General features: G+C 41.0%; 2 protein-coding genes across 11 annotated transcripts in view; both read right to left on the bottom strand.

Annotated features, from left to right (window-relative positions):
* Positions 1-2,820: 2,820 nt before the first annotated feature.
* On the bottom strand, positions 2,821-8,812 carry LOC110440081 (uncharacterized). 3 transcript variants are annotated; one of them, XR_015500653.1, is made up of 5 exons: positions 8,460-8,617; positions 6,636-7,938; positions 6,085-6,580; positions 4,695-5,300; positions 2,821-2,966 (listed from the first exon to the last, which is right to left on the bottom strand). XR_015500653.1 is itself a non-coding variant. In XM_087269931.1 (5 exons), exons 1-4 carry the CDS (start codon positions 8,521-8,523, stop codon positions 4,705-4,707), a joined length of 1,212 nt encoding a protein of 403 aa, XP_087126057.1. In that variant the 5' UTR covers positions 8,524-8,812; the 3' UTR covers positions 2,821-2,966; positions 4,695-4,704. The 3 variants fall into 3 exon arrangements, 2 of the variants coding, with proteins under 2 accessions (XP_087126057.1, XP_087126058.1); XM_087269931.1 differs by having other exon boundaries at positions 6,085-6,121; positions 7,424-7,938; positions 8,460-8,812; XM_087269932.1 differs by having other exon boundaries at positions 6,085-6,121; positions 7,424-7,893; positions 8,460-8,607.
* arvcfa (ARVCF delta catenin family member a) overlaps positions 8,702-10,334 on the bottom strand; it is a 48,940-nt gene continuing 47,307 nt past the window's right edge. For all 8 annotated transcript variants that reach the window (XR_015500644.1, XR_015500643.1, XM_087269918.1 and 5 more), the window contains one exon: positions 8,702-10,258. The gene's annotated coding sequence lies outside the window, so the exon portion shown is untranslated. The remainder of the gene's footprint in view (positions 10,259-10,334) is intronic.

Raw genomic sequence — 10,334 nt, 5'->3', positions numbered from 1 at the left:
CTATAGTTGTCGTGTTACCATAGCAACTGTACAATCACCACAACATATTATATTACTTTAGTTGTCGTGTTACCATAGCAACTGTAGAATCACCACAACAGATTATATTACTTCAGTTGTCGTGTCACCATAGCAACTGTAGAATCACCACAACAAATTATATTACTATAGTTGTCGTGTTACCATAGCAACTGTAGAATCACCACAACAGATCAATTACTATAATTGTCGTGTTGCCATAGCAACTGTAGAATCACCACAACAGATCAATTACTATAATTGTCGTGTTGCCATAGCAACTGTAGAATCACCACAACAGATCAATTACTATAATTGTCGTGTTACCATAGCAACTGTAGAATCACCACAACAGATTAATTCAGATACTTTACTATAGTTTGGTTAAAAAAACACTAAAAGTTTCATGTTTTTTCATGTTTATTTTTGCTAATTATATTTTAATAAAGCAATAAAATAAAAATAATTGCAGCTAATGGAAACAGTTCTAACTTTCATTTTTGCTTAATGTTATACCGACATTTTATATTAAAGTACACATCCGAGTCCTGCAATTACACCTACAGTATTGATACAATAAACAATTCAAATGTGTGTGCGCTGTGTGTATAGTTATGTTCCTGTTTTATTATCACTATCTTCGACACTTGTGTATTTTTATTTGTGGAGTGTGCAAATATGAATCATCCACTGCATGATTGTTTGCTCAAGTCTCCAATAAAAAATTGCTCAGAGACAAGCATCAATCTCAATCCAATTTCTGCTAAATCATTCCTGCCGTATCTGTGAATTCTGCCAGAGCAGTGTTGTTTACTTCAATCTCCTCCTCTGTCCAGTGCTCTCCAACTTTAAGTGATCGTCAGAATACAGAAAACATCAGCGTTTGTGCTCTGGAAACTGAAAGGTCACCTTTTTTTGTCAGTGAGTAACTATTATAAGTACACACAAAGCTACTTGGATTTAGTTTAAATTTGGATTTGATTATAGGCAGCGTTTTACTCACTATACAAAAGAGAAAGAAATAGCTTTGTGTGATTACCTTACATGACCAAAACTAGTATATCGTCTGTCTCGGGTGTCAAAAACAAGACGTTGTTAAACCTGATCGCACAGTCCTCTTTTGGACTTGCTGATTTTCTTTTCTTTTTTCACCCATAAATTGTTCCTTCAAGCCCATTTCTCAAATAATGATCACATCTAAATGCAGAGCGTTAGCACAAAGAGCATGGCAACCTTTTGAAGGTGTGGAGTCAAGTAGGTTTGAGCTGCTATAATTGACCATCAGCTGCTTTACTGAGGTTAAATTGTCAGTTTAATGAAGCAGAGAAAGCAGCAGAAATGCCGCCCACATGCCCAGCGGTTTTACCGATGAACAAACCCGTCCCTCAGACCAAACACAGGCCGACGGGGCTCTGATTTGTGAGCTGAAATAGCCAGTGCTGCAAACAAACACATTAAAATCATTCCACAGGTTGTGTACCTGCTGCGATTAAACTCTTAACAGCGCCATATGATCAAAATTAGAATATAGACATAGCTGACTAATAGGAGTATCAAAAAACGTGGAAACATCAGGCCAGTTGGAACAAAACAGAGACTTTTACATTGCACATGAGATTAATATGCATGCCACAGGCTGCATTTGATTGGCTACAACAATTTTCCTCTCTATATTTTTAAGTTGAAGATACAAGATGTGCAGCACATGAAACTACGGATACTGGAAGCCTGTGCTGGCATTTCTCCTGCGGTGTTGCTATCAGTGTGTGAGGAGTGGGAGAAGAGGGTTGCATTGACAATCCAACACAATGGGCAGCACACTGAACACAAGTGGTCAGAAACTTGTAAACAACTCATAAAACAATAAAGTTACGATAAAACCAAGCACACCATTGTTTTTCTTGTGAAATTCTCATTAAGTTTGATGTGTCACATGACCCTCTTCCTATTGAAAAAACAAAAGTTGGATCCAAGATGGCCGACTTCATAATGGCTACCATGGTCACCACCCATCTTGAAAAGTTTGCCCCCTCACATACACTAATGTGCCACCAACAGAACAATGATATCACCAACCATTTCCATTTTATTAAGGTGCATCCATATAAATGGCCCACCCTTTAAATGTATTCATTGCAACCCTTACAAGGCTGTTTGAATGTATTTGTGTTAGTTTAACGTGTATATGTTGTGGAATTTGCCTTCTGTGTTTGTAATGAGGGAACAAACACATGTAAACTGCACATTTATGCATCAAAAACAGTACTTTTGCAGAGTGTTACTGATAATAGTTATAAAATGTTGCATTAAAGTGTATTTTATTAACATCTACCCCCACCCCAACCCTCACAGTAATGTAAAATATTAATAATTGCCGTATAGTGTCACTAACTATTGTGCAGTATAGATGTGAGCATCCACTTATGTGAGGGTGATAAATAAAAAGGTTGCTGCATCGCTCTTAATAATATTCCTTGACTATATAGTTCCCCTATATTTAAAATTACTTAAGGCTTCATGCAGTTGTGACTGCTTGCAGAAAACAAGTATAAAATATAGAAAGCCATCTGATCATGTGACTTTAAAACATTTTAATCAAAACAATCTTTTTATTTCTTAACCAAAGCCGACAACAAACTACTCAGGGCTTCCAGAAATAACACGTTCACAGCTGAGTCCAGTGGGGGGAAATGTTTTGCTCTCAGGTCACATCATCAGGCAAAGCGTGAATCTTTGACTGACTGTGTGACACTGCCACCATGTGGTAAATCCCCACAATTACAGAGAGAAAGCTCACGTCAGTGCTGATTAAATACCAGTTTAATAGGGCAGATTAAAACAACAGCAGTACTTCATCAAGCCGAGTGCAGAGATTAGTTCTGAAATCAACACTGAGCTCCTGATCGTCTGCTTGGTTCACTTCATCCACGGGAATCTGAAGATCAAGACTGCAGGAGGAACAGAAACAGACATACAGAAACATCTTCACTGGCTTTGATGTAGTAATCCACAAGATCCGCCGTTTGCTCTAGTTTATTCACAACTCTAATGATCTGCTTTGATGATTACTGCACTGTAGATACAGTGGTGATGTCGGACTGCAGAATTGCGGGGGCATTTCACACATCTTCAATTCATTTTCCTTAAACTGAAATGATGTACAACTAATGTGCTACTGACAGTAAACAGATTCCATTGTAATGCAAAATAATGCAGCATGCGTAAAATACCATCATCATTTGACTCATTAGCCAGACGGAATCTGCGGACGTTATTTTGCTATTTCTGCTGAGAATTTTGTAAAAAGTCTGCGGGTTTATGCAGAATGATTTCAGGAGTATCGTAACTAAAAACTAAAAATAAGAAATAAAAAATAACAGCTTTTTAACGTTTACTGTTTTTTATTTTTACTTTACTGTACAAGCTGTATTGTACATAAATCATATCAACATTTTAATATTACTATTGTTATATCATAATAATATTAGTGAAATTAATTTAAAGAAATGTAATAATTAAATAAATTATTTATTTATTAAATTAGTTTATTTATTAATAGATTTCTGCGCGTGCAGATTTCGTGTGGGTCTACACATTACTGTTGTTTAGCTTAATGGTATTTTCTTTAAAACCATTGCCGAACTGAACTGTGGATCAGCCGGCGTTGTTCGCTGCGGAATTTTTCAATTTTTTCAAGTTTCAACGGAAGCATCAGCCAATCAGATCACTTTATGCAAATAGCCCACCTCAGACAGTAGCTGACTGCGGAATAATTTCATTGACTGACGCTGCTATGGCCATCGGGTCAGCCCCACCTTCAGACACGCCCTCCGTCAAGCATTGAAACTGCCGCCCCGACGTAACAGACTTAATGCAACAGATCAATTACCATGGATGTTGTGTTTCCATAGCAACTGTAGAATCACCACAATAGTTCAGTTACTATAGTTGTTGTGTTACCAAAGCAACTACAAAATCACCACAACAGATTAATTACTATAGTTATGTTACCACAGCAACTGTAGAATCACCACAACAGATTAATTACTATGGTTGCGGTGTTACCATAGCGATTGCGAAATCACCACAACAGATTATATTACTATGGTTGATGTGTTGCCATAGTAACTGTAGAATCACCACAACAGATCAATTACTGTAGTTGCGGTGTTACTATAGCGACTGTAGAATCACCACAACAGATCAATTACTATGGTTGTGGTGTTACTATAGCGACTGTAGAATCACCACAACAGATCAATTACTATGGTTGTGGTGTTACTATAGCGACTGTAGAATCACCACAACAGACCAATTACTGTAGTTGCGGTGTTACCATAGCGATTGCAGAATAACCACAACAGATTATATTACTATGGTTGATGTGTTGCCATAGTAACTGTAGAATCACCACAACAGATCAATTACTATGGTTGTTGTTACCATAGCAACTATAGAACCACTACAAAAATGTATTACTATGGTTATTATGTTACCATAGCAACTATAGAACAACAGCAGATTAATCCTAGAGTATGGTTCAAAAACAGTATTTACTATAGTATTTACTATTCAAATAAAGTATTCACCATAAATCGCTGCAGTAAATGTGGGCTTTATACGTTTCTGTAAAGACACGCACATGATAAAGAGTCTAGTTCAGCATTTCAGCATACCTGTAGTGTTCTAGTAATCTCCTGCCATGCTGTTCTTGTTGTGGCCTTCAGTGTTGACCTGAGGTGTGTCTGTGTCGCTCCGGCCTGCAGGTGTTGAGCAGTCCAGCAGTGTAAACCTGCACCATGATGTCTCAGGACTCGGACTCTCGCAGGACAGTGCAGGGGAGCGCAGAGCTCTCTGAAGAAGCACACTTTTCCACTTCACACACGCCGGGGACGTCCTGACCTCTCCACACTGCCTGAGCTTCTCTTTGAACATCTTCAGCCGAGAAACGAAAGAGCTCGGGGTCTTCTCCCGTTGCTCGTCTGAGTCCTCATACATTTGAGTAGTCGATGATTTCTTTGGGACGACCTCAGAGGAGTTCACATCGCTCCCGATCAAGCTCAGGGAGGTTTTCAGCACACTTGCGAAATCTGAGAGCGCTCTGCTGGAGTTTTTCTTCAGTGTGTCTGCTCCTGTGGTAAAGGGATTAGTGGTGATCGGGCCGCTGTCGGAGCTGCTGCTGTCCAGTTGTCTGCGCCACAGCCGACGGTTCGTCTTCCTCGGTGGTGGACGGATCACTGGAGAAGACTCTGAATCTGACCCATCATCTGCACCCTGAGAACCTGCGCGGAGTTAAAGTACACATCAGATCAAAACTAACCATATTGATGTTGTTCGCTCACATTGAACAATTCAATCATTGCCAATTCAGTTAATATATTCAATTATATATATTAAAATTAACAAGTCATTAAGAACAAAACAACAGTTTGCTCCTGTAATCTTCAATTAAAATCTACAAACGCACACCCTGTTTGCTTTCAGGTAAATTCTCAGATTAGGTCTGTCTGAGGTATTGGGCGGGGATAACATACTTAACCACGCCCCTCCAGCTGTCAGTTTTGACATCAAACAAAAATGGTGAGGAGGAGGAGGAGTCTGTTAGGCTGCGATGACTCTCCCTGAACCCTTTCCCTCATCTATCTGAATGACACGCCTACTTTGCTACATCCAATCAGCTTGCAAAAGGAAAATCAAGCCACGCCCACTTTTATTTATTATTATTACTAGAAAAAAATATAAGTCAGTAACTTAGGCAGTAATGCAAAGTAATAATAAACAGTCCAAACTCTAATGTCTAAGGGATTAAAATGCCCCCTCAGTTATGACATCCTGGCATATGACACCCTAATTCTGAAAGATCGGGGTGTCACCACACTATCAACTTTCAAAGGGACTCAATTAGATTGATCAGGTGTGTTTAATCAGGGTTAAAGCTAAACTGTGCAGAGCTGCGGACATCCAGGAACTGAGTTTGACCACCTGTTGTATAAGAGCTCATATACATATACATATAATTCCTGCACATCTGATGATAAATATATGAAAACAGCATTCAAGACTGACCTTTAACAGGAGAGGATCCCGCAGGTGACGACTGACCCTGTAAACAAACAACTGAGATGTGAGACGAGGAAAGCAGCACAGAGGACACTCGTGAATCAGGACACACACTGACTACTGTTTGCACACACTAAAACAGCTCAAACACTCTAATGGCTAATGGACAGACGGCTGCTTCTCACTCAGGGCTGCTGGACATGCTAATGAGATGGAGAGGTGGGCACTAGTGGGCGGGGCTTTTCCCCTCTGATGACACGTGCAGATGGAGAATGTCAATCAGAGTGATCCTGTATATATCAAGGCTGATCAGAACAAACACAATTCATTCATTCATTATAGAATTAACTACAAAAGTAAAGTGGTTGCTAAGGTGTTGCCAGGAGGCTGACAGGGTGTTCTGAGTGATCACTATGTGGTTGCTAAACTGGTTGTTGCTAAGGTGTTGCTAGGTAATTGCTAAGGTGTTCTGAGGGGTTGCGAGGCAGTTGCAAAGGTGTTGCTAGGCGGTTACTAAAGTGTTCTGAGGGGTTGCTAGGCAGTTGCGAAAGTGTTGCTAGTGTGTTCTGAGTGTTTGTTAGGCGGTTGCAAAGGTGTTTTGAGGGGTTGCTTAGCAGTTGCTAGGGTGTTCTGAGTGGTTGCTAAGATGTTGTTGAGCAGTTGCTAGTGTTCTGAGTGGTTGTTAGGCAATTGCTAAGGCATTGGTAGGTGGTTGCTAGGGTGTATGGAATTGTTGCTATGTGGTTGCTAGGGTGTTCAAAGTGGTTGCTAAGGTGTTGCTAGGGGTGGACAGGGTGTTCTAAGTGATCGCTATGTGGTTGCTAAGGTGTTGCTAGGAGGTTGACAAGGTGCTCTGAGTGATTGCTATGTGGTTGCTAAGGTGTTGCTAGACGGTTGCTAATGTGTTTTTAGAGGTTGCTAGGGAGTTGCAAAATTGTTGCTATCCAGTTGCTAGTGTGTTCTGAGTGGTTGCTAATGTGTTGCTAGGGTGTTCAGAGGAGTTGGTAGGTGGTTGCTAAGGTGTCGCTAGGTGGTTGTTAAGGTTGTTAAGATTGCTAAGCAGTTGCTAAGGTGTTTTGAGTGGTTGTTAGGCTGTTGTTAGGGTCTTCTAAGTAGTTGCTTGGGTGTTCTGAGTGGTCGCTAAAGTGTTAGGCAGTTGCAATGTGTTCTGAGTGGTTGCTTGGCAGTTTCTAAGGCATTGCTAGGCAGTTTCTAAGGTGTTCAGAGGTGTTGTTAGGGTGTTCTAAGGGTTTGTTAAGCGGTTGCTAAGGCATTGCTAGGTGGTTTGTAAATACTGAAGACTAATTTAAGGATATTTTGACAGTGTAGCAGTCACATCTCTGACCTGCAGTGTGTGCACTGTCCGCTCCTCCTGCTTGAGTCTCCTGCAGCTGGACAGCATGCGGTATAACTGCATCTGTCTGCGGTATCTGTAGCTGCGTATAACTGCCGGGCGCTTGCGGCGACGGATCGGAGGCTGATCTGACCTACTGGAGGGCGACGGGGAGGAATCCGTCCCAGAACTGCGCAGCTGCAGATCTCTGACGCATCTGGACACGGGCTGCGGGGATCTGGAGACTGCAGGCTGACTCTGGAGCATCTGAACCCGCTCCTGAAAACTCCTGACCCTCGACACTGAGGACAGAGGGGTGAAGACGGGGAACGGCCTCTTCCAGATGCGCACTGCCTTCCGCAGGAGCTTGTGTGAGCTAGTGTTCAGGTAAATGGCCGGATGAGCCGCGCGGATGCTGGTGTTTCTGCGGGGGGGTTCTTGTGGAGCAGCATGCGTCTGCGGGGCCGCTGTGGAGCTCAGAGCTGTGTGTTCAGCAGGAGATGAGGAGACAACAGGAGAGAAACATTCTGCAACACATAAACAAGTCTTCAGATCCACACCAATGTCTACCTTCATTCATCTATTCGGCTTAGTTCTTTATTGATCTGGGGTGGCCACAGCGGAATGAACCGTTAACTATACCAGCATATGTTTTATGCAGTGGAGCCGCAACCTATTACTGGGAAACACCCATACACTCATGCACACTCATACACTACAGCCAGTTTAGTGGATCAGTTCCCTTATAGCGCATGTGTTTGGACTGTGGGGGAAACCGGAGCATCCGGAGGAAACCCACGCCAACACGGGCAGAACATGCAAACTCCACACAGAAATGCCAACTGGTCGGGACTCGAACCAGCGACCTTCAATGACTGAGCTCTCTATATAGCCTATATATATATATATATATTAGTGAGTTAAATTACATTAAAGCAGTAACTGGATGTGCATGAAGTCATTATTAGAGAGCGCTGATCATATAAAGTTGGAAATCACATTATGTCTATTTTAATATATGCTGATGTGAATAATGATTCTCACACACCTGTAGTGCTTCTCCTCGGGCTGGTTTCAATCTCCTCCATCTGTAATGGATGATTCTCACTCATTTCTGCAGCTCTGCATAGGAAGATTCGCCGATTCTGTAACCGATTATGATGCACTTTTAAAACACGCGCCGCAAGTGAATCTTTTGAATCGACTCTTTTCGTTTAAAAGATCCAAACATTTGATTCACACCAGACGAGCGAGTCACCTCGCGCAGTAAAATCGCCAGGAAGCGGGAAACAAGTTTTATTTCACTTTTATTTGATTTAATTCTCTGTTAGATGCATGACGAAATAGATTTATTAAGAAGAGATAAAACTCGTTGATTTGTATTTCTCAAGCCATTAAATCACCGATGTTATGAAACAAATTTAGTATGAATCCATTAAAATCTCTGATATAGACTATATAAGCACAATTTTAGCAGTTTCTGTCCCACATTTAAAAAAATACCATAGTAATTTATAGTAAATAGGCTACCAGTGTTTTTGAATGGTGTGTATTATACTGTATTATAGTGTTTACAACACTGTGCTCCAGTATAATGTAGATTAACTATAATCAACCAATAATACTGTAGTATATTTAAGTTTTACTACACTAAATGTGATGTATTGTAGTATAATTTACCCTATAGTTGTAGAAAACTGCATTAGTTATTGGGTTATTTGTTTATACACTCACTGGCCACTTTATTAGGTACACCTTACTAGTTCCGGGAACCCCTTATAACTGTCTTAATACTTGATGGCAGAGATTCAACAAGCTACTGGAAATATTCCTCAGAGATTTTGCTCCATGATAGCATCACGCAGTTGCTGCAGATTTGTCGGCTGCACATCCATGATGCCAATCTCCCGTTCCACCACATCCCAAAACTGCTTTATTGAATTGAGCTCTGGTGACTGTGGAGGCCATTTGAGCACAGTGAAACGCTCACTGGATTTTTCCTCTTTGTCGGAGCATTCTATGTAAACCCTAAAGATGGTTGTGCGCGAAAATCCCAGTAGATCAGCAGTTTCTGAAATACTCAGAGCAGCCCGTCTGGCAGCAACAACCATGCCATGTTCAAAGTCTCTTAAATCCCCTTTCTTCCCCATTCTGATACTCGCTTTGACCTGCAGCAGATCCTCTTGACCATGTCTACATGCCTAAATGCATTTAGGAGTTGCTGCCATGTGATTGGTTGATTAGAAATTTGCATTAATGAGCAGCTAGATAGGTGTACCTAATAAAGTGGCCAGTGAGGGTACTACTGTAGTAGTTGTATCACCATTGAAATTGTAGCCTCACCAGATTAATTGTACTGTACTACTGTACGCTTCAAAAACACTGCAGTGTTTACCGTAAGTTACTACAGTATTTTTTAATGTGAATTTTAGCCCCATGATCTACTCATATTCATCATATATCATGATATCATTTCTTTTGTGCATAAAACATAAGACAGAGAACTGAAATGGTCCATGAGGTTAATCACAGAAACATCCGGAACACTTACTATACACTTTAGAGACTCGTCAACAAAGAAAACAAAGGAAAGGAAAGCATAGAAACAACACAAGATCATAATATGGCGGATTATCAGATCTCCAGACGACTGCTCACATCATGAATCTTGAGTTTAACAGTGAAGATTGCCAAAAGCAGCAAAGAGTCAAAGTCCACTTCCAGACGATCTCGACGCCGTTCCTCCAGCTTCTGTTGGTGTGGATGATGAACACATGATGATCTGCTGATTTTCTCTGGTTTGATTGTGCTGAAGGCTGGTCGCGTCTGTCAATGTGGATCTGCAGCCTGTGGAAACAGTCTATGTCAGTAGCTGTGTTTACATGCAAAGATGAGAATTACATCTACGCGCAAAACTGAAATA

This window comes from Danio rerio, chromosome 10 (assembly GCF_052040795.2).
Source record: "Danio rerio strain M-AB ecotype USA chromosome 10, GRCz13ab, whole genome shotgun sequence".
Classification (NCBI taxonomy): domain Eukaryota; kingdom Metazoa; phylum Chordata; class Actinopteri; order Cypriniformes; family Danionidae; genus Danio; species Danio rerio.
The sequence above is the reverse complement of the archived record's forward strand: the minus strand, read 5'-3'. Positions and strand labels throughout refer to the sequence as shown.

Bases quoted from the DNA above. Each gene is read 5' to 3' on its own strand.
- LOC110440081 (XM_087269931.1), bottom strand. From the start codon at position 8,523: ATGAGTGAGAATCATCCATTACAGATGGAGGAGATTGAAACCAGCCCG. The intron at 7,939-8,459 runs GTGTGTGAGAAT...TATGTGTTGCAG, and splicing joins CCCGAGGAGAAGCACTACAG to AATGTTTCTCTCCTGTTGTC. The intron at 5,301-6,084 runs GTCAGTCTTGAA...AACTCCGCGCAG, and splicing joins GGGATCCTCTCCTGTTAAAG to GTTCTCAGGGTGCAGATGAT.